The 24,867-nt window shown below is 34.5% G+C and overlaps 1 protein-coding gene across 7 annotated transcripts in view; it reads right to left on the minus strand.

Annotated features, from left to right (window-relative positions):
* Window positions 1-1,032: 1,032 nt before the first annotated feature.
* TTC21B (tetratricopeptide repeat domain 21B) overlaps window positions 1,033-24,867 on the minus strand; it is a 34,675-nt gene continuing 10,840 nt past the window's right edge. For 3 of the 7 annotated variants that reach the window (XM_038142938.1, XM_038142943.1, XM_038142944.1), the window contains 19 exons: window positions 24,543-24,743; window positions 22,621-22,750; window positions 21,989-22,146; window positions 20,885-21,109; window positions 19,909-20,147; window positions 19,547-19,619; window positions 18,415-18,525; window positions 17,909-18,047; window positions 16,372-16,478; window positions 14,845-15,033; window positions 11,818-11,928; window positions 10,547-10,628; window positions 9,654-9,804; window positions 9,105-9,266; window positions 8,509-8,704; window positions 7,381-7,605; window positions 4,686-4,806; window positions 2,309-2,376; window positions 1,033-1,369 (listed from right to left, as the gene is read on the minus strand). In XM_038142938.1, coding sequence (XP_037998866.1) covers window positions 1,292-1,369; window positions 2,309-2,376; window positions 4,686-4,806; window positions 7,381-7,605; window positions 8,509-8,704; window positions 9,105-9,266; window positions 9,654-9,804; window positions 10,547-10,628; window positions 11,818-11,928; window positions 14,845-15,033; window positions 16,372-16,478; window positions 17,909-18,047; window positions 18,415-18,525; window positions 19,547-19,619; window positions 19,909-20,147; window positions 20,885-21,109; window positions 21,989-22,146; window positions 22,621-22,750; window positions 24,543-24,743 — 2,766 coding nt within the window. In that variant the 3' untranslated portion in view covers window positions 1,033-1,291. Of the gene's footprint in view, window positions 1,370-2,308; window positions 2,377-4,685; window positions 4,807-7,380; window positions 7,606-8,508; window positions 8,705-9,104; window positions 9,267-9,653; window positions 9,805-10,546; window positions 10,629-11,817; window positions 11,929-14,844; window positions 15,034-16,371; window positions 16,479-17,908; window positions 18,048-18,414; window positions 18,526-19,546; window positions 19,620-19,908; window positions 20,148-20,884; window positions 21,110-21,988; window positions 22,147-22,620; window positions 22,751-24,542; window positions 24,744-24,867 lie in introns of those variants that run through there. The other 4 variants (XM_038142940.1, XM_038142941.1, XM_038142942.1 and 1 more) reach the window with 4 other exon arrangements.

Consider the following 24,867-nt stretch of genomic DNA (forward strand, 5'->3'; position numbering starts at 1 on the left):
CAACCACCAGCAGGCAGCATCCTTGTCTAACTGATGCACCTCAATGTATTCAGAAAACAAGGCTAAAATTTCCCCAAGATATAGCACCCAGTTATTGATAAGCAAGATTAGATACAGCAAACAGGCTCCCTTTGGTAGCCTTAACATTGAGTTGTCCTAAAAACAAACTCAAAAATCAAACTGAAATTGACTTTACACAATGTCAACAGGAAAAGCCAAAAACTCAAATTGCTTATAAAATATATAAACTTAATCACTACCATTAAGAATTCCCTTTTCATGCCAAAACATTACTTTTCTTAAAGCATTACTTGATGTGGTATGTGTAAGACATACACCACATCAAGTGCTATTTGAAAACCAAATACAGCAGTGTAACAGGGTTTTTTAAAAATTCTGCATCAGTGAAAAGAAACCTGATCTTTCTTCTTCCTTTCACTCATTCATGACACGCTACTGCTCCCCTAAAGATTCACAGGTGTATTCTGTATGCGAGACAAGATAATAACATCCTGTAATAAAAGTTATTTCCCTAAAAAGATGTTTTATAGATGATCAAACAAAATGAATGCCAATTTCTGCACATGACTATATTGTCTACACAAACAGTGTTGAAAGACTATCCACTACAAATTAAGAACAGTTTTCTTCATGGAAATCCGACAGGTGGATAATAGCATGACCAGAAAGTAAATTCTGTGTAAGAGCTGTAGGATCTATGAAAAGTCTTTACTCAGTATTTACACAGGATGTAAATTTTAACTGTTACATTTTCATTTAAAATATAAATTTAATTGAGAACAATGCACATGGCTGTTTTCAAGATTTTAAAAAAATAAAGCACATCTTTAATATATGTGAAATAAAACCTCCTCATAATTTAGAAATACACCTGTACTAATAAAGATTACACTGTAATTATAAATTAATGGTTTACATGAACTAAAATCCAGCATCTTTAAAAATGCACCTCCAGTAGATAAGAAAAGTTGTTTTAGTGTTGTTTCAAATAAACACAACAAAATTTTGAGTTATATGTTTAAAACATTTTTATAATGCCAATAACAATTTACATAACACACGTGGGAGAGGTATTCTATCTTGAGTAAGAACGAATAAAATTCCTTCAGCGTTGCAGATTTTTCATAAAAACAACCCAGATCTCTAATTTAGTTAAATTCATCATATCCACAGTATTTTTTTGCTGACGTGGTCTCTGTCACTGCAGTATTTCATTCATAGTTTCCAAAGTCTGGTTAACAGAACTCCATGAATCTTACAAAAAACAAATTCAGTTTCTTAGAGATGCACGGGCCTTGTCCAATATTTCCTTCCTGATCTTCGGATAGTTTGGATGTACTTTAAGGACCTGTCAAAAGACAATACAACCCAAAAGTTCTGAGTTGGTAATCCCCCTCATCACTGAGCTGACGCATTTTAAAACGAAAATAACAACATTTGTTTTAAGAACGCACAAGTATTTAATTGTGGATAGAGACCACCACACATGCAAGTCAAAACCACCTCTATCAAAGACACTTTGCTTCATTTCCACTGTCCTTTCAGCTTGGTGCAAAAGACATGGGGGACAAGGGCTAAAGCCTCTGTGTGGCTTGAATTGCATGACTCAGAAGGCACCTCTGGAGACACTTCTGAGGTTTTAAGCATACTTTCTCTGCGATGATGAACTGCCTTTATGTTTTCACTCCCTTGGCTCTTTCTTAAGCATATTCTACCTACTTCATCTTCTCCCCTTCAATTTCCTCTTCTCTCTTACCTTTCCATTCATTTTGCCCTTCCTAATTATCTTTATTTTTCCCAAAAATAGCAAATTTAATTTATTTTATGATTAATATGAATAATTATTAATTCATAATATTCTCTCTACTTCTTTAATAGTAGCTCTTCCCTTCCTCTTACTCTGCATTTGGTCTGCTTATGTTTGTACCATACAAAGTTAATACCTCATGTTACTTTCTAACAGTGTCTTCTGGTACTAATATTTGATTTGATAAATTTTTTCATCTATACTTCTGTATGGATTCACCAAGTTGCAATGGCGTGGCCAAAAGAAGGCAGTGCCATTTGAATATTCCTTCACATGTGAGAGCCAGTCACTTTCATTTGTCTGGTTCCATGGAGCTCAAGACAGTGCAATTATGAAGAGGATATTAAACTTTTCAGATAGGGCACTTTTCCAACATTAAGCTACGTATTTTAGAAATGTAAACTCAACCAAAAAGAAGGGTCATTATGTAAAGAATGTTGCTACAGGAGACAGAGTATTAAACACATATACAAATTCTACCTTATGGCAAACATCAATTGCATCAACATATCTCTTCCCTTTCAGGTAATTGAAAGCCAGCCTGTAGCCTGTAATGAAAGGGGTGAGGGGAGAGAGGGGAGAGGAAAAGCAACAATTTCAGTTTCTGTATTGAATAATAAAAATATCACATTTGAAATTATTTTGGGTCACCATGTGTTTCTAAAGGTTTTTTTTTTCCTACTGTTGTCTCATATAAGCCTGGTAATGATCAAAATTTCTACTGAAAGTCACTTCAAGTAGTAAATAAAAGTCCTTTACACACTGATAGCTATGTCTGAATCAAAAGGAGACATTATTCTGGAGAGCATGTGCTACTAGAGAGAATACATAATGTCTGCATTCTTTCAATTACCATGGTATCCCACAGAGTTTCTCACTGTGGCCTGCAATACACTGTCCCTCTGCAAAGGTAATAACATTATTAAAGGAAAAAAGTGAAAAAAAAAAAAAAAAAAGTGCAACAAACTAGGGAATTAAAATGCTATTCAGTACCAGTGTCAGCAGAGCACTGATATAAAAAGTCACGTGGAATAGCTAAGTCGCATAGCAACATGCCAGGCTGATAGTTGCAACCTAAGAGGTACAGCTCAAGCATATCAGCCTGGACAGAGACTATATAAGCCTGGACAGATACTAGGCCCGAGAAAAAAAAACATTAAAAGCATTTGCCATTTCCAAAATTTGAAATTTTAAATCTTTCATTTTTAAACTTATCCTCACTGGTAAATACAGGATCTGATACCGTTTGTATGGCTTTACTTGCCAGATGGAAATTTGCTGTTTTAACCATTTTTGTTCTAATGCATGACCATCCTCACAATGCTGTAATGCAAAACTAGAAACAAATGCACAAAGTACCTTCAATACCATACTCTCTTTTGTATGCAAGATAATTTCAAGTTTAATTTCTCTCAGGAACTCTCCTATCTAGATATCAAAAGGTTTTGTAATTTGTTGAATTACCACTCTCCAGAGGGTTTCAAAATAAAAGAAATGACAAGTCTTGATCTATGTTCTGTACAAACTCAAGAAATCACAACTCTTTACTACTGAAATTTCTTTCTAATACATTTCATTTGATTAACAGATGCAATATTTTAGCAACAGTACCATGGCTCAGTCTACAAGAACAGGAATTTTTAGTAAAATTACTGCACCCAAACTCAGATATATAAAGGTTTTTCCATTTAACCTATAGTCAGATTTTATTAGTAATTTTTATTTCTGTTTTAAGCCTTCCTCTGGTTTGACCCTCCTTATTTTTTGACTCACAGTTCATGTGATTCACAACACATTCAGTTTTGGTAATCCATCCATGTATGTGCATTTTCAGAACTATGTTATAAAAGCAGGAGCTAACCTACAAACATTTAGTCCCATTAATAAAGTACTACTTTAATCTACAGATCATATTAGATAAAAGCATGAACCAAACCACTGCAGTTCAGGTAAAGAAACAAATGTTTGGCAGTTCATGCACATAACAGTTAGAATCTTTTATTAAAAACACTGCTTTTTCAGCTGATGCCAAAGACTATCTCATCCTAACACTAAAAAAACCCCACAGGGCACAAAGAGTGAGCACAGATGAAAGACTAGAAGTTGTATGTATTTCCAAGGGGCAATAAACACATCCAAAACCTGGAAGAGAATTTGTGTCAACCGCTGGCCTTGGGACCTACGGACAGATTCCAGGTGTTGAGTAAGAAAATGGCATTTAATCCTACATATCCTTTTCACAAATGGTTTCCTACATTGAAACTGTTTTAATATGTGACGATTTAGTGCAAATTTCAATTTATTATACAAACTGAAACTTGACTAGTGCCTCAAGTTTTCAGATGGCCATCTTTTTTAAAATAGATATATTTAAGGACACTTAATTTTTTTAAAAAATCTTCAGTCATGTAGATAAAACCTGATTATACAGATAATTTGAATCAAAAATGAAATAAACAAATCAGTGACCTGCCACCACCATATACATATATATACATAAAATTATAGAAGACTCCCTACTAGAAACAATATACAGCAGATTACTATAAATACATTATTGAAGTTAAAGCTGTACATACAGAGAACGTTGTTCACAAATAGCCAACTGCAACTGTTTCAGATCTAACCTTGTACTACAACAGTAAGCAGAAACTTCTGAAGTATCATAAAGCTGCTACCTCTTGCCATGAGGGCTTTCCATGTTCAGTACACCTTTAAACATTTCTGGTTTTATGCGAGGAAAATCAGTGATACTTTATTTCTATGGAAAATTAAAAGTAGTCTTTCCAGTAAAAGGTAGTTGTTTCATTCCTACCATAGTGCCCAAAATCATACTTTATAGGTTATATATACATGCCTACTGTTGGATTCGTCTGGTTTCCATATTTCCAGGCCATCTCATAATTTATTGCTGCATCCTTATATGCCTGTTCCTTTTCCATTATGTATCCCATGTATTCATAAGCCTTGCAGCATGACTGCAAAATATAAGTATTCATTCAAAATTTCATTTAAGTAAGCTTGCATATAATAATACTGACAAATTAATTGCTAAAACACTCCAAATCCATACAACTGGAAAATAAAAGTGATACTTGTTCTAACTTTGATGACACAATAGCCTTGATTTAAAGTATCTGTGTTATAAATGAGTTATACAGAATTATGCTCTACTCCAGGTCAAGTACAGAGTTCATCACAGAGACCACTGCAACGACTCCTACAAAAATAGATATCTCTCTCAGTTAATAATAACCCCACACAGCTGCATTTCAAGTCGAGTGTTGCACCTTCCACAAACATTGTTTGGATTTTTTTCTTAAGAAAGTATGTTTATGGCTTTGTTTTTGGAAATGGTTTAACATTATAATTTTCCAATTAAAGCTTAAAGACAGTCACAAGTAACCTAAAGAGAAAAATCAACCATTAAGTATTTAATTTCTTAATGAATCCAAGCAGCAAGTCACAAGCATCTAAAGAGCACATTCCAAAAAACTATTAAGCATTAGTTGAAAATACTAGCTTTGCTTATATTATACATACATATAAATCCATCTAACTCTATAACAGAACTTCATATAAAAGATATAGTAATTCCTGCAGAAATCTTACATTTAATAAATAAAGCAGAAAACAATTTATTAAAAACCTAACTACTGCAGCCCATACCATGAAAAGTTTATATTATCATGCTGCTAATAGGTAAAATATTTTCAAGAGAAAAACATATGCACCTTTTTTACAAAGACAACGCAAAGCAATATTGATATATAAATTACCTTCCATCTTGAAATTTACGACTTCCAATTAGGCTTTCAAAATCTACTGATAAAAAGCTTTCAAATCACAGCCTAGTGGGATCAGTATGGGAATGCTTGAAAGTTGAGGATAAAAATATACTTCCCCTCTCATTTGTGATAAACAAAAAGAAAAGTTCAAAATCAAGAGGAGTAATCAGTAAAAAGCCTCAATTTCATATAAACAGTCTGCTCACTGGGATCTTACTAACCAATCCTATGTCTTTCAAAATAAAAAAAAATTCTTATTAAATTACACTAGGCTTTTATGAAATTTTCACTCAACATATTTACTTAAATTGTATATATATGCCATTCAATTCTGTTAAACTCACAGAAAAACTAACGAATCAGAGTAACATGTTTTCTCAATCCAATCAACTCCTCTGAATTGGAGAATACCACCTAAAATATTGTCTTGTGGATTAACAAGATTGTATAGCACAATTCCTGCTTACCAGCTTTGCATACAAGATGTAGAGAAGTCCCTCTCTTTCCTGTGCTGGTTTGCAAGGAGCCAGATATACACATTTCCAATCTGCTGTCCTACTTGCTATAAGCAGAGCCTGTTTAACTAGGGGGGTGTCTAGTTAACTAGCCTGTTTAACCCTCATGGGTCCCAAACTTTTTAGAAGAAAACAAATTACTTGGTAGGCTATGTTTTTAGGAAATTACCAATTACTTGGTAATTTCCACAACAAAGCAGCATTCATGGTATACACCTGCTCAACAGACCATCTATTTCAAGATAAGTCTTGTTTTGGGAGATGGCTCGTGTTTATCCTCCAACTGTGTGGATTTTGAAACTGAGCACATTGTATTTTTAAAAAGGCCTCTCTGCAGAAGTACATAATAACACTATAACAAGAGCTGTTGTAGCTCTCTTTTTATATTTAGAAATAATGTATTTAAAAAAAATCTCTCTCAGAAGCTGCTAAAATGGGACTGAATAACGAACCTTACCTTCTATACTAATGAATTAATAAAAAAAGTATAAGCACTGTGTCCTTTTCTAAACCAAATCTGTGCTCTATAAACAGGACCCTGAACCTGAAGCACAGTGTGTATGGAACACCAGCCTACTGGACTGCCTCACAAGAAGGAAAGTCAAGATAGAAAAACATGATCACCTTTTTGCTGATCAAAATGAAAAATAAGCAGAAGCTGAGATCTGTGCTTGTTCCCATAGTCAAAGCAGGGTATTGTGCAGTTTGCCTGCTCAGGAACCCTGAGGTAAACAATACATTAGACCTTGTCCCCTGACAATCTACCAGACAGTATTGCCACAGAAAAAGATTAATACCAGGATTAAAAAAAAAAATCCTGCTCTGTAGCAGGCTTATGAACATAAATGTTTAGAAACATAAAATATGAAGACAGCATGTCAGTGAATGGAGCAAAGTCTCCAAAATTTACACAGCCACATCCTTCTTCATCACTTTTGTGAGACTGTAAAATGCATCTCTGACATTTCATAAACACTCCAAGCTTTTAGAGTCCCCTTAGCTGAAACTTGTGGAAGTTGCTACAGAACATGAACAAAAATGACTAAGCAGCATTCACAGGTTTGTTTACTACCCTCCAGTGTGAAGTTGCTGGTTTCCTGTCTTGTTTTGGTCTACTTCTCCTTAACGAGTGAAATACCAGGCAAGTGAACAAATAAATATATTTCAAAATTCTGTTTCAGAGGAAAAGTAAACATTTTGAATTAAAATAGAAAGATTCTAAGGTTACTTTCAATGTGCACTGACTTACCCTGTTATGACGAAGGCATCGTTTTAGAAGTTCACCTGCCATATCGTATTTTGCAGATTGAATATATATATCTGCAAGCAGAAGCCAACTCTTTTCAAACTCCTCTGCATCAATGGGATTCCAGCTCATCTTTGAAATTCGTTTTAACTGGTTTCTGGCTCGTGGAGTCTGTTTCAAGATCATGTAGGCCGTGGCCATTCCCAAAAGTGCTGGTATATGATCCTTCTGCAGTAAAACATACAGTGACTGCTTAATGCATTTTTTATTTTGATTTTTTTTTTTAAGTAAGACTTTCATCAGGTATCTAAAAACTAAACTAAAAGCTAAATCTCAGGAAATAAAGATAGAGCATCTAATCTTACAGACATGTTTTGCACCTAGTGCTACAATTATTTCTGTAATCATGATAACCACCAGGCACAAGAAATGCTGAAAAAGTCCACAGGTATTTCATCTCACAAGAAAAAAAATCAGATAACACTAAGAGCTATACTTTTTATACACAAGTAAACACGTCAGATAAAATCTGGAGTCACTTGGAAGTTACAATAAAAGTGGAATTTTTCGCTTGCAGAAGTGCCTATCAAATATTAGTGAAAGGGACTCTGATTCCTCTTATTAGGTGTACAGCTCCTAAAAATTTAATGTCTAAACTGTGTGCATCCAAGCTTTATATAAATAAACAGGATTCTTAAAAGCCACCATTCTAGGCAAGAGCCTCAAAAGCAAGCAGTAAGAACTCCTGGCACAAGTGCAATTTTTGACTTCATTAGTAAAGGATGAGAATGGGGGTCACATCTTGCAACTGCAACTCCTACATGCAGAGAGTAGTTGTATCAGGAGCTAACTGAAATGCTTCTTTCTTCCTCTCCTGACTCACTGTTGGTATTCTGCCTTTACATCTGTTTCTAAGGTTGTGCTGTAAAAACATTTGTCATAGTGCATTGAAGAAAAAAGAAGAAACGCCTTTTTCAAATTTTATATAAAATCTTCTTCAATAGGAGAATAATCCTTAGAGCAAATAGCACTAACATGTGCCACCGTTGCTGAATGTAAACTGTGAGACTAGTTTAAAAAAATGTAGTAAGTATGAAAGGGCAGAGTGAGGAAATGAGACAGGTTACTAACCTCAGCCTCAACTATTTCTGTGAAAGTGCTCAGTGCTTCCTCAACACTTGATTTTTGTTTGGTTGCCATGAGACAATAATTTTCCAGGATTCGAAGTTGAATGTGACCCTGAATGGTCTGAGGCTTGAGTTCCTTCAGCAGGTTTCCTGCTGTTCTTACAGCCAATTGCACAGACTCTTGCTTCTCTGTTGAATTACTATTATCAGAAAAAAAATGTTCATAGAAGCTTATTTTTTTTAATACACAACAAACTAATTACAAGTTAGAAATGCTTCTGTGCTAAAGACATGCCGTTTTGTAGAAAAATGGCCCTGGTATACAGGCATTCTACATTGATTCTCTTCAACAATAGCAATTCCAACCCAACATGCTGATTGTAACACTGCAAGTGACCAGCACTCCAGAGCAAATCTTCTACATTTTCTGCTTGAGACTCACTTATTACAGTATAGAATGGTCTCTCACAATAACACAGAATACCCAAAGCACTAGATGATCTCTAAGTTCTAGCAATTTAAATTAAGGCACATTGCCAAGGGGCAGCAGAAGAAGGAGATGACAGAATAATCCAAGAAATATTTATTTAATTCACCTACCCTATATCAGCATCAAGATTTTCAAAGACTTCTCCACCCACAGTTTCATTATCTGGGTTCAAACAAATTTCAATCATGTTGTAGATGGCATTCTGTCCCCAGTCACTGTCCTTTCGAGCTTTATTAAAATGCCGCAGTGCATCATTTGGTTCACCTGTGTACCTACAAGGATAATTAAAATATTTAAAGCTAGGCAAGTAAAATTGTCTGTTCCAAATTCCACCCAAATCCCAATAAACCCAAGTATTTAAAAACAGATGACCCATTTGCACACACTGATATTGCAAGGTTTGGACAGCACACATATTATTGCAAGGGTCTTGTTTTTGCAAACTAAAAATAGTCTGACAAGTTATAAAATGTGAAGATAAATAGAATTACATTATTGAACCTGGAAGAATATACTGAGATATTCAGAGAAACTGAGAATTTCCTTAAATCCTGATCAAATCAACAAATACCTTTAAATGATAATGGATGACAAGAAAATTAATTTAAATCTATCCTTCATAGTCAAATAAATCTTATCTTAATAATAATTGCAAGTACCAAAGATACAGTCCTTTGCAGTAGTGAAATCCTGGTTCAAGCTTTGTTCGGGAAGAATGTTTTTCAGCCATTAAAAGAAATCTTGGGACCTCTTCTAATTTCCCGGCTCTTCTTAACAGATCAATTAATCGAGAGAGGGTGGCATAGTTATCTAAATATACAAATAATTAGCAGACTGTAATTCTATTTATTTGCTACATGAATAAGATAAGAAATAATGAGCCTGCCTTAATTTTTTCACATATAAAAATTTAATACATAAGGCATATTACACAGTAACCTTAAATACAAGAATGAGTCAAGAGATACTTGCAATATGTTTGAAAAGGTTTTTACAGAAGTATAATTGTACCTCACTTTCAAAAGCACTCAAAACCATTTGCTGCACTCTTGTGACTTCTTTTAAAGTCCACTAGAAAGCTTTACATTCATTATAATAAAATTTTAATAGATTTTAGTAGCTTTCTCTCTGGTCCTGACTTGAAAATTGCTAAAAAAAACCTTACTGCTGTACAAGAAAAGTTTCCTTTATTAGTCTTCAAATAAAACATTACCTTTGTGCTCATACACTTGACATTTTTAATACAAAAGAAAGTGCTTTACAGTGAACAAGTAAATAACATCCTGTTTATATTTGGCTTAAGGTAAACTATGCACATTACATTGCAGTAAAGTAAATTACTGTATCTACAAGAAATATTTTTTATCATATTCCCTTAAAATATCTTTATGTTTTTATATATAGTAAAGGTCTTTGGCTTTAGTATCCATTACATTATAAATAAAACATTTCTTTTTAATCAAACAAAGAGTTTTTATTCAGCTATTTATTAATCTCTGTCGTTAAAACTATATATCAGAACAAATTTGAAGTATCACTGCTAAACATTCACCTGGCTTGCGTTCCAGGAGCTGCTGGAAATGAAAAACAGCTTGTTCATAATCTTGCTTCCTGAACATGAGATCAGCCATCATCTACAGTTTTGAACAATTTAGAGAAAACAAAACACGATATTGTAAATTGTGAAAATGTTAAACAGAAGTTATAAATAATTGTCTTGGTTTAGGGTAAATTTGGGAGAAAACATTAACGAACTATGGTTATATGGAGATCTAAAACTATAGCTTTAAAGTGCTGCAGGAGCTGCACAAGAAGCAAAATCACTTGGACTTTTTATTACTCTCTGGAAAAGAAACACAATATACAACACACACAGGTAATAAGGAACAAGTACATGAACACCTTTTCACATAAGGTGAAAATTAAAAGGTAATTAAGTAGCCTGCCATATCTCTCAAACGTGGTTTTTTACCATTGCATAGTTTTACTCTTTATTTTATTACCAATAACTGCAGATTATGCACATGGAAAGCAAAGATAATTTACAGTCAGGGAAAAAGAAGGATGACAGCTCACTTCAGCAGGGAAGGTAAAATGAGTTCTTTAATTTCAGTTTCTCTCCATTGATAGTTAGCTAATATAAAGCAGATTTAATAACATATTTCAAGAGTGCTATTACTTCTGTTCATGCACCATACTAGAACAAAATTCACGTTAGATTGTTATGAGAAAACAAATTACTCCTATCTTAAAATAACTTTGCCCCTAGTATGTTACATCAAAAGTTGCTCAGTCTATTGAGCTGTCTTTTAGGCCAAGAAGTATACAAGTCCTGGACAAGAACCTGCAGCTATGATTAAAACTTGTTAAGTAGAAATATGAGTAACTAAGGTTGAACAAGGCTATAAAATTACCTTAAAGAAATAAATAGTTCTTTTATTCTAGCACTTTTTAAAAGGTATTTGTTTTCGTATTACTGTGCTGGAAAAATAGCTTCTTCCTTGAGTATTATCCAATTATCAATAGAACATGCATTGAGCCATACTTATCCAATCTTAGTACAACTACTTTTTCCTTTACTTCTAAAGACTCATTTTATATTGAGGTAGAACAATGGCTATGAGTGCTAGAAACTTCATGTTGAAACATCAGCTGGCATAAACAGAAAAGCATTTTGTTGCCACGGATTTTTCACTTTTTTTTTTTTTTTTTTAAATCACAAAGATGTAGGCTCTTTTAAAAGTAGTGTTTTGTGAATATATCATATTGCAGGCACACAAACTTCAAAAAGCATTGATGCAGGATTAGTATAACAGCACATACCATTGTTGCTGCTTCATTTTCTTGGTCACTCTTCAGCAGTAAGGAACACTGATGCTGACAGGCATCAGTATCGTCTTGTGCAAGATATAAACGTGCAAGTTCCAACATTGCCTGTATATTAAAATATTTAGCTGTATGTAATTCAAAGATGAAGAAAGTCGGTTCAGTCCTAAGTATCAACCTGATATTACAGGGCTCCAGGGAAAAACTGTATCCCCACTAAAGAGATATTTGATATCTATTGTTTCCTGTGGGCTCTCGGTCAATTAATGTAATGCGTTTTCATACCCTCACCTTTTAAAAGAGACAAAACTTTTCTTCTTCTGAGGGATATTCTAAAGGTACATTGAAAACAGGGCTGCTCAGATAGTATTGCTCTGAAAACACCAGTATTTTGGTATGAATAATGTTCTTGGAAAAATGTAAGTGAAAGTAGTTTTAAATGTATTGAGAAAACCAAATACCTCATTAACATTCACCAACTAATTCTGAACTACAAGTAAGTTTCAGAAGAAACTATTTTATTTGCATTTCCAACCTAGCACATCAGGACTCTTTGTGAATCTACTTCTGAGAAGCCACCACAGTGTAAATATTGACAAACGGAAACATACACCAGCATACATTCTTAAAGCTGAAGTCCCATCATAGACTATTCTGAATAAAATGCCACAGAAAACTTTATAAACACAAGTTACCACAGATTTAATCAAGTTTCTATTGAAGCAAACAGAAGGTAAACTGTTCACAAAGCAAAATTAGCAGTAGATAAACTGTAAGTCACTCCTACTTAAATTTAAATGCTGTTTTGATTTTGTTTCCTAAAGGGAGACATTTATAATTGCATCATAATTCTTTCCCTAGTTACACTTGTGTGAAAGGCACTTCTGAATCAGAACAGTGTTTTGAACATCCTGTTCAGAACATGCAGGCTTCTAGCACTTTTTTAAAACTGTTTTCTTCCTACTTCCTGTTCTGTTCATACTCAAACATATAGCATGTAATTTTGAAACAGGAAGGCAGGTGGGTAAGCACTGAAATTATACAGAGAATGCATGCATGTCAGAATTTTAACTAAGAAAGCTTTTTTTAAGCTGCTGCTCTGATGTACACAACTCAGTGGAATACCAAAAGGCAGTCTTGGAGTCAAGGAATACCTTTTCTGCAGGAAGCAAAAAAAAAGCCAGCTAAACTGGAATTGTACATTAGAATCTAGTGAGTGGAAGTGGTCTCTGAATTTTCAACTCCACTACAAAAGATACTATGAAATGATGTGTATGATGCAATCTGCAATCCCCTTCAAGTCTCCTCTGGTAAACTGCATTGCCTCTTACCTGAGCAAGGAAACAAAGGGAGGGTACTACCTACCAGATTTCACCATGTAAAACAAAACAACACAACTCCTCTGTGACATGGACTGCAATCTCTTCACCTTTACCTTTATAAATGCAGTATTTCAATCCATTTGGCTAAAATACAAGAGATTTTGTTCTAACAAAACAATATATAGATAGTTTCCAAGGAATTTCCATTATTTCCACATATAATTTTAAGGAAAGTAAACTCTGAAGGTGCCCAGAGACAGATGGACTATTAACAGCTCAAAATAATATTTTGTAATCTAAAAGAATTCAATTCTAATCTTGTACTAGCAATGCTTTTAAAAATGAAGAAAACAAGTTCAAATCTAATGAAACTATAAAAATAGATTGAGATAACTCCTTTATACTAGTTGTGGGTAACAAAATATTTTGCTTTCATTACTCAACAAGTAGGCAGCAACTTACTTATCAGAAACTGAGACATTTTCTAAGATGTCACTGTATTCTGTGCTGCTAGCAAAGCAGGATTAAAGCAAAAATCTTCAGTAATATCTAACAGATATTTAGTACAAATGTCTACATCCTGTAACAACGGGAATCTCTTAGAAGTATGATTGTAGCAAGAACTGAAGGGAAATGCTACGCTGGTATTTCAGTACTGGTATGAAAGACAGAGCAGGGCTTTGATACTGACAAAAAAAAGCCACAGCTACACCTGTAGCATGACAGGGAGTCTCCTTGCTCTTAATGGGGAAATCACCTTTTTAAGGATGTTTTTATTGCCTTCCCAATTTATTTTTCTTCTCCACATCGTTCTTAGAAGGTGTCTTGAGAAAAGCCTGTCTCAAAACACTGAAGTTGTAGCTTTAGGAAGGACGTAGATTCTTGGAACCACAACACACAAGTTCAAATATTAAAACTAAGTGATGTATTTAGCAGTTTGTGCATGTGACAGCTGTTCAATAACAAGCATCAAAATAAAAAGTGTTCATATACACCTAAGTATATAACATCATTAGGATAGCACATCATGGCAAGTGAACAAAAATTGTATTTATTGATTTTTAATCTAAAAAAACCTCACTACAGATAACATTTAATCTTTGTGCTCCTTACAATTATAAATTTCTTAGACTTTTGCTTCTCCCTCTCTTATCTCCAAAGCCCAAGGTAACAAAATTATAAGAAGGAAGAGGAGGATAAAAATAAATCTGAATTTATCTGTATTCATCAACCTGTGGGAAAGAGACTGTGCACAGAAGAGAGAAGCAGTACAATAACCCTGCTCAAGATCAGCAACATTTAGTGACTAAAATCAGAATCCTACCAAGTCCAGATAAAAGTAGACACAGAAAAGACAGAAATTGTCTGTATTGACTAAAACCACTGGGAGTTCATTTCAAAAGACGAGCACTAAGCAAGATTGCTTCAATCTCCATCATTACTGGTACCTGAAGACAGGCTCACTGTGAGTGCATGCAGACACCACTTGAGTCAGGAGTTCTTGTAACAGACAGAAGTTACCAGTGCATGCAACTATTCTATCATGATAAGCAAAGAAGGGGATAAAGTTCAAGGTTCTGTGTATATCATGAAAGAGAAATAACTGCAAATTATTTTATTCTGTGGATAACTGGAAAAATGTTTTGCTACATCTAAAAACTGAATGGAAAAACAATGCAAAATAGTCAGAGGAAAAACTGACCTTGTTATTGGTTTCACAGTGAACAAGGGCTTCTTTGTAAAATTTAATTGCTTTTTCATAGTTTCGCTGGGCTGTTGAATGTTTTGCAATCTCAGCACAAATCTCAGCTGCTAACTGTTTCTGTGCAGGAACTGCATCCAGCTGTTCTACTTGAGCCCGTTTAAGCACTCTGCTTTGTAATTCCCGAGCCTGGTGTGGGGAAAGCAGGGAGCAGTCAAGAATTGTCAAAGGAATTAATTTCATTTATCTGCTATAAAATAGTTTACTTGTCTTTTTTTTAAGAGAAGGAAGCACTAATACTATTCTGCTTCTTACAGCCCTACCATTTTGCATAGCAGGAAATTAGAACTAAAACACAAAATAAAATCTGGGGAGAACTTCCAGCATCTCTCTGAAAACCAAGGGAAGAGACCTGTTCAAGACATTTAAGTTAGTCCTGCTAAAATCAAAATGCAGGTCTTTTTGTGTAAATGAACGTGGCATCAAAAGGAAAAGCAACAGGAAATTATTTCAAAGAGAATGGGTACAAGGAAAGATCGTTTTGAGGGCAGTAGAAAAAACAACAAAAGAACCCCAAAAGGACAGAAAGTTTTTTGAAATGTGATACAGGGAGAAACCTGGAAGAACTGAAGAAGTAAAGAAAAGAGTAAGAACTAAAGAAGTAAAGAAAAGAGTAAGAGGAGGAGACTGCTTAGGCGGAATTTTACGAAAAGAGAATTGGGGGGAAAAAAAGTCAACCTTGAGAAAGAAAAAAGTACATTATAAGAAAAAAATAAGCAAGAATTTAACAAAAATAAATCTTACTGATACTGGTATTTAAACCCTCACATACAATTACCTTTCTAACCAATCTGCAGACTTTTCTTGCTGGTCAGAAGATGCTACCAAGGCTTACAACTTCTGTTACCTTCACTTTCACAGAGTGGAGGTATAATAGAACGGAGAGTACTGACCACATCTCTTGCTAAACCTTTTTGTTGAGAAAGCATTTTCTAAGGGATTAAACCTCTAGCATCCAACTTTATTCTTTCAAGCCTCAGTCTGAGGGATAAGACTGAACTGCAGAATGAACAGATCTTATTATTGCTATTTAATACGAATACTGCTGTTCAGCAGTACAACAAAACAGCAGGAAGCCATTGAAAGCTGTTCCACTTGGCTCTGTGAACGGTTTTCAATGCTGAGCTAAAGATACATAATCTAGCCCCCATGGCCAATTTAATTTTCACCTGATATGCTAAAAGTATGCTCCACACATAAATGAAGGCAAAGTAAGACTGCAGATTTGCAGTAAAAACCTGCATTCTGATCTAAAATTCAGATAACACTGCTTGCAAAAAGCTCAGACTGTGTGTACACCTTGTGTACTTTACATTTCACAGCAGTCATTGGTGCTGTATCCTCAGCATACACTCATGTTCCACATTCACATGGATATTGTGGTTCGAATATGGGACAAAAGTGAAATCGGAGGTAAACATGAGGATATTGCAAGTTTTCAAAGGTATTTTTGGTTTTCCTCCTTACCTGCTGCAATGAAACTACAGCTCTGTCAATCTTCTCCATTTTGCTGTAAATTTTTGCCAGAAGTACCTGGTAACGTACATCTTCCATCAGAGAAGACAACTCATTAACTGTAAGAATGACATTAAACAAACATTATTCTTGAAGGAACTGATCCCAGTAAAGCCAAAGGAAGAAGAAACTCATCACATCCTCCAGGAAAGAGCTTACATGAAAAATTCACAGCTCCATCTTACTTATTTAGAATTGTGATCTGACTTGGTGCCTTGCTGGCAGGCAGAGTATGTTGGTAGTAAGCAGAGTAAACTCTACAGACTACAAACAAAGTGAGATTTAAGGTCAAAGATACTGAATGATGCAAACAGAATAAAAAAAAGTAAAACTTGACTGTCTGGTCTATTAGCATTTTCAGAGACTTATATAAGAGAAAATATTTTGATGTAAGTGGACAGGAATTAAAGACATTCCTGATATTTCTTGTCTAAATCCTCCTAAAAGTCAACAAAAATGTCCAAATAGATATAATGTGCTACTCTACATGCAAAAAGCATGAGACTGTTCAATGAAATTTCTAGCCAGACCTCAAACTATGCTGCTTCTGCTAGAGTCTGGAATAGATATGAATACAAAAAAATAAATAAATATTTCAGTATCTACTTAAAGGCAGCAGGCTGCTTTTGAATAATGGTTAAAATAAATATGCATCAATTAGTATTTGAAGAATTCAAGCCTTCCCTGGCTTAAATTTATTTTACTCTACTGACAAAGCAGTATCTTGAGCATAGTTCCACATTAAAATATAGACGCCACCAAAAAATTTTATCTTTTTTAATATTAAGGAGTTTCCAGAGCTATATTCTATCAGACAACTGGCCTTCAAGGGCTGTAATTGTGACATGCTATTTTACATCAGAGATTAGACTGTGTAACTTAGACCATGTAAGATCATTCCCTTCAGTGTATTTCCTCTAATTCATCTTTTTCTATAAAGGATATTCTAAGCATTTCCACAAAAAATTATTACATCATTCAATAAATTTCCCCATCAGCCAAAATAAACATTTTTCTCTTAGAGAATGTGTATTTATCAAAACATTAAAAAAGACATTAAAAATACCTTTTGCTTCATTTTAAGACAGAAGATTTTGAAGTGAATGGGTCAAACTGTATTTACTGCTAATTATTTTTCCACACTAGAAAAATTAAGATGTCTTGAGCACGACTATTAAATTAGCCAGATCCTCAAAGGCTTAACTAGGACAGGAATACAATGTTAAATCAGAAGACTTTTTCAGGAAGAAGCAGGTAAGATGGAAAACCAACATGCCCCTGCAAAGCATGAAAGTGATATAGTGACATAAGAAAACCTTCTAGAATGGACTACTAATAATACTGCTTCTCTATTCAGACAACCACAAAGGTTAACAAATGTAATTAAACCACTGGGAAAAAAGTGCCCATGAACCTTAGAGTCATGCAGAAAACACAAGTAACAGTCAGAAAAATTGTATATTTTCCTGCAAATTAATAACAGTCCTACCAGGGTCATGATCTAAAGCTTGCTCAAGTACTTTTTCTGCCTGTTCATACTGCTTCAGTTTCATTAAAAGCTCAGCCAAATCATAGCAAAGGAAGTTCTGTTGACCACTTCTCACTGCAGCCTCATAGTAACCGATTGCCTTGAAGAAAGAAGCAAAAATTTGTGTATAATTTAAAGACAAATCTTAATAACAACAAGCTTGTTACTTAGGTATTCAATGGCAGGATGCTTTGCTTTTTTTTTCAGTGGAAAAGTAATAAAATATGGGTTTCAGTGCAGGCCCAAACCCACTTCAAGTCACCAGAACTACAATTCAACAGACTGTGATCCACCAGTGTGTGGATCCATCAACTGTGCCTTTCACCAGATGATCTGAAGAGAATCTAAGAACTTACTTTCAGGACAAAATGTCTATTTTAGCACTCTGAAATATAATACTTTTACCCAAGCAAAGCCCACATGCTGAAACAGTCCTCAACTAACCGAATACAGTACTTATAGAATACCTTTGAGTAGTTGTGTGTTTTGATTAGGGCTTTTCCAATTTTACTTGCTAAAGATGGATCTTTCGGATTTTTCTTCAAGGCCTGCTCGTAGGCTTCTATGGCTTCATCAGGCTTCAACAGTAAAATATAAACACATATAAGTCAAAGATTAAGATAAAAGGTGTATGAAGAAAACAAAATCTGGTAACGACTCCAGGAAAGACTGCCAAGCAGTACTGATTCATAAGCTACAATACTTCTGAGAGAAGAACGGTTACTATAAACCTGCAGGAAATGTAAAGCCCATGTAAATTAACATTGTCACGCTAAAACAAAATATGGAGAGACATGGCAAACAAACGAGTTTGAATAAACATTCTTTTTCGCTGCAACTTCTCTACTACTATCTTCACTGGTCAATAAAGAGGTAGATGTAGTAGAGCTGCATCTGCTTTTCTCCTCTAGCCACGTTATAGAAGATTAAACATATTCCACTTTGTGCTATAATTCTTCTTAAGAAGAAATTCTAAGAGAATTAAGAGAAACTACACATCAACATTAATATGAAAACAATCATTAATCATCTACAGATCTCCAAACTAGTAATCTAAACTATCAGTTGCATGTCCTAACTCAATCTATTTTTTACATATGAATTTAAACATGTAGCCTTTAAATTCCTATGTCCACTTGACTACTGCCAATACCAAATAGCTTTTCCAGTTCATCAAGAAAGCAAAGGATGCAAAGAATGTATAGGAACTAGAAAATTAAAACATTTAAGTAAAGCCATCAGCATGAAAATTAAATTACCTAGAATTATTCTAAGTTTCAGAACACTATTCTAAATGTCTCCAGCTTCTTTGTGATTTCAATTTAGCTCTCACTCTAGATAGCTGTTCGTCTTATGAGGCAGTGCTGCTCTAGAAAACATTCCCTCCTTGACTTTCACCAAGTAAGCTTTTAAAAGAAATGTATTTTCAACAGTTTTTAATTTAAACAGTTGCTTGCAGTCAATATTTATTGTTTTATATCCTAAAGCAGTTTCTGTTTTACAAACATCAATCGATAAGAGTCAGCAAGTCACAACGTTTCAACTAGACAAAGTCAACAAACTACTCAAATATTCTATTCAACTCTAGCAAGCACTCACCTCTTGAATATTCATGTATGCATCACCAAGAAGAAGAAATGTATGAGCACTTGGCAGTTTTTCTACTAGGTCACTGGAAACAGAAGAGAAAACCTTGATCAGTATTTAACATGTCAATACTGGTATCTAAACAAGCGAAGGGCACAACAATTTGATCCTCTGCAGATTTTAGTTTTTTATTTCTGAAAATAAACCAAAAAAATCTGAAATATCTTTTCAAAATAAGACTTCCAATTATCATTTATTTGCTCAAATGAGTTCATGTCACTAAACATTTCTCATATATTGCAACAGAAAGAAAAAATGAGTTCACCACGCTATCAGTAAACATCTAGAAAACTATGCACACCACAAACTTTTACCTATAGCAGGCAGCATACAACTTCTTATCTTTCCTATACTGAAGATAAATATCTGCCATTTTTTCTTTAGCTTGTACAAAGTAAGGCTGTTCAGGTGTAATATTGCGGAGCATAGTCAAGGCATGTTTCACGTCTCCTTGAGCAATTGCCAGATCTGCATTTGCAATCACAACCCTTAGCTCCTCAGGTGTTCCAGAAAATTCATTCATGGCATCTTGGATGACTATAGCAGCTTCATGCTGCAAATAATAAAAAAGAATAGAATTAATTTAGTTCCTGTCATTGAACAGCCAAAAATAAAGACATTATAAGCATTTATGGGCATTATGCAAACCAACAAAAAAACCCCACAAAAACCACAAACCATAGTATCCACTTGTTTTGCCATTGTATTTTTCATTTTTTAAAATAAAAGTCCTGTGATATGGACTACTATAAAGTTATAGTAGAGAAAAATACATTTGTGTTGCATATAAACAAGTATATACTCAAACTTCAGCTAGAGAATGTCTTTGCCACTTTGCTCCAACAGGTCCTGCTTGGAGCAGGCTGGCCTCCAAACCACAGGACTGTATGGGCTTCTCTTATATTCTTACACACAGGTAGTGTCCTATTGCTTATCCAGATACAGCTGATAGTAGGGATGCTGCTACACAAAGATAAGGATGTGATCCAAAACTACTGCTAATAGCATCCTGACAACAAAACAGAGATCCACATCCCAGCAAATAACCATGATCAGTGTCAAAAGGTTTTTGTAGTCTCAAAATTGAGCACCTGTAAACTGTTTTTCTTTCCTCTGTACAATTTAAGGCACTTAAGTACTCAAATCAAGATATTCACATGCTGGAAGTTTTACTAAGCAAATCCTCTCGGTAAAAGAAGTGGTTTTCTATTCCGAACTAATAGAAATGGTAATGGGAAGAGGGAATTGTTTTCACGTGTGTTTTGTATTTTAGCAGGTTTGCCATCTTACCGGTTCTCCATTCAAGCGATGAACTTCTACCAACTCTAGGAACACAGACACACGATCACTTGCATCAATTTCAATACTTTTTCCTTTTGTTTTTGAGGAAGCTGTAGATTTTCTCATTCCAGGCAAATTCCTTGCCATCTGTAAGGTTTTAATAGCTTCTGATATTTCTCCCATCTTCTTTTGGGTTTGGGCCTTAATTAAGTGATACAGAGGATGTTCTCTCACCTTAAAAAAAAGATAAAGAGTTTCCAAATTTTACTTGATATAAAGTATTCAAACCCCTTGCAAGATTTTTTTTTTTAATATTGACTTTGGTTTCTTTTTTTCCTCCAAATACACACAAATTCATTTTCAGAAATTTACCTACGGAATTGTAACAATTGTCAGAGAATGCAAACTAGTAATTTAGGAAGTTTTTAATTACAAAGAAACTATTACAAGAGATGAGACTTCGGGACAGAACAACATTAATCACTGCTTTATTTTAAACTAGACTGAATTTTAAGGTATTCTTCACCAATCTACTAATTAGAGGAAATATACAATCATTATTTGGCACAAGTCCTGCATGCCATTCTTCACCTTCCTAAAACATCACATGAAACAAAAAGTCTGTAAAGGAAAAACAGCTCTGTGAAATGGCAAGGATATCAATTAGGTAGCTAATTAGATATTAATCTTCAGCTTTCTTGTATCACTCGGAGAAAGAAAGTAAGGTGGGACATGCTTGCAAAGAAATGGTAGCTTCCAGCCAAGCGGTCTCAAGACACTTGGGTGCAACTCAGACTTACTGAGTGGTGTGTGTGTAGTGTGTTCCCAACTCTCTGCAATCCTACATAAAGTTCCACTGATGTCAACAAATCAAAAATCCCACACTGTAATGTGTAAGGCCCATGAAGTGTACTTGTGAGGTGTTAGTTTTGTCTTCATGGTCATTTCTTTGATAAATATTCAGATATCACATTCATATAAACATGTAGATACTAAATTTTACTAAATTTCTAGTGGAAGAGTTATAAAAAGTTCAGTTGAAAATTATTATATACAAAACCATACAACTTCAGATGACTGAATAAAATTATTTCATTCTTTTGTTAAACTCACCTCAAAATTATGGCTTAGACAAAGTTCCAAGGACTGAGAACATAGCTTTATATTGTTTTGAGCCAAATACACCTGGGCCATCAGTAAGTGTGCATCTGCATAAGAAGGGTTCCTTTCCAGACAGTAATGTAAATTACTATGGGCTGCTTCAATATCCCCTAAGAAGTGAGGAAAGGAAGGGAAAGTGAAAAAGCGGCTCTCTCTCTCTCTCTATATGTATATATACATACATACATACATATATGCTATATACATAGTGTTTTTATTAGCCAATTAAAAAAAAATGTCAGACTACAGTGAATAAACTCATGTACAAAGTATTATAAGGTTATGACATGAAATCAAAAGCAAGTCAAAGGCATGGCATCTTCTCATTGCTCCCTCTGTAAATCATTCAATAAATTAACTTTTTGGGAAACAGGAGATAAAAAACACTGTATTTATAGGTCTGTACAATTAAGATACTCTCATACAAAGGACAAAGAAGTGAAGAGCAAATGTTCTTCACTTAGTTGTAACACAGTATTCTGCAGTGAGATAAAAATATTCATTATTATTTACAAGTGTGAAACAAATTTTTTATACTAAATAAACTAAGGAGGCAGTTAACTACCTATTCATATAACTATTACCTGACAAGTACTTCACTTTTGCAATTAAAAAGACAGCTTGTTGAAGACCAGGCACAGTTTTTACAACAGTTTCAAGAACTGAAGCACAGTGCTTGAGAAGTGGTGAAGGAGACTGCCCAGGACTTGCAGGCTAGGAGCAAAAAAAACCAAAAACAAGTAATACAAAAAGAATGCCAACACACTAACAAAAACCAGCATTTGAATCAACAGGTTTTAGATTTAGATTTCTTTTTAAGTCTGAGCTTCACTTTAAACTCCAATGAGCATTAGCAAAGTCTTGCTATTTCTTCAGTCAAAGCAGCAGTTGTTGAGAAGAAACATAAAAAACATTTGAAACTTAAGGGGGCAACTTCTTGATATCAGCAGGAACACAAGACAGTCTGACAGTCTCAGACTTCAAGGACAGTAAAACTCTTCAGACCTGACATACTCAGAAGAGTCAGGCCATAAACATTTGGCTATACATTCTGAACTACCAGGCCAACTTATCCAACATAGAAGTACCATGAATTAAATTTCAACAAAGCTGAAGTTGGAACAAATTATGAGAAGGTTGAGAAGAAAAGGTTCTGGTCCTGTAATGCGTACCCTCATCCCACACCACAGAACATATCCATACTGCTAGCAACAAACTGAAAATGGAAGCTGAAAAATAGCTACTCTCATGCAAACTGCCAGTGCAATATACCATGCTTTAATTGCTCTTTATCAGAGACACTATTCCTTTCCCTCTATTACTTTAGCTAGTTTTCTGGTTTATACATTAAAAAAGGAAAAGGCAACCTAAGCATTATTCTGTTTACAGGACCCAAAACCAAAATGGAAGCCTGCACCACCTAGCTAACTCCACACTTTCTAACACTATGTGGTCCTTTCTGCAATAAAGAGATCAAGGAAACTCGAGCAAAAGCCTATCTCTTCTTCGGAAAACCTTTCTATGGACAAAAATTCAGAAAAGCAGTTTTAACTCCAAATTAAAAACCGTCATTGCTGTTCAGTATTTCTGGACATATCCCAGGGATTCTTCAGATAAGAGCCAACCTCATAGAATGTCATTTCCTATCATCGCCATCTGTGCCATGAAAATGTCACTGCTACTGATGCTTTAGACTTTCAAATATTGTCATTTTCTCACAGATGGTGAGGCAGTTCACAACAATGAAAAGCTACTTGTTTTCCTGTTAAGATTTTAAAACTCTACGTAAACATATTTATGGAGAGGTTCTATAATTAGGCTTGAAATAATGACAAGATAACAGAAGTCAGCTCCCAGCTATTTCAGAAGAATAATCTATTTAAGGAACACACTATTTAAAGAAACTTTAAATGTGTTTCTTCTGCCTTAAAGATGTCAGGTTCCCATTCAATTTATTAAGTTCTAAATGCCTTTGATGCCAAAACTAGAGCACACAAATTCAGCCACAGAAAATTAAGCCACCTAAGTAAGTGAGATTTTTCGCTGGAATGAACAATAATTTAAAAAGGCAGTATTCCACTGATTTTTACCAACACACAAAAGAAAGAATTTATGTATATTGAAAAAATACCCTGAGCCAACAAAAACATTTCATGAATAGGGTGGTCAATGTGAACATCCTAGTTTCATAATGTGATAGCTGTATTCACTGTAACATTACACTTTCCTAAGAGATACTAAGACAGTGCAACTACACACACAGAATGTATTGAATAAATATCCCAGGTTTCCTCAGGTGTCATTACTGCCACTTGCTCACATCATAGAATGCGTATTTTTATTATTACTTTTGACTAAACAGTGATGTAATTTCCCAAGACATACTCTTAGTTCAAATAAAGTCACATTTTAAAAGGGAAAATTTCAACTTTTTTTGCTTCATGATTAACTGTTCTCAAAATGAAAAATTCCCATTCTTAGACAGATGGGATCTACAGGTGCTTACCTGTGCTGGACAAAAATTAAGGTATTCTCTAATAATTTCTAGCAAGAAATCAGGGTTTAGTTTTTCAAAATATTCCACACCAAGAGGAAATCCATGCAAAGATGAAAAGTGAGTATCCAGAACATCATTCAATAAAGCAAAAACATCTTCTTGTCTCTTATGTTTTTTCATAGCTAGGACTGCATGCAGGAAAGATAATTCCTACAGAAAAGAAAAAACAAACACAAACCCGCAAACATTCTGCATATTCCAGATACATTCATCTTTTACTCATACAATACTACATAATTTTTAACGTTAGTCATTTCTTCTTTATATTTAGGGA

This window comes from Motacilla alba, chromosome 7 (assembly GCF_015832195.1).
Source record: "Motacilla alba alba isolate MOTALB_02 chromosome 7, Motacilla_alba_V1.0_pri, whole genome shotgun sequence".
NCBI classification, from domain to species: domain Eukaryota; kingdom Metazoa; phylum Chordata; class Aves; order Passeriformes; family Motacillidae; genus Motacilla; species Motacilla alba.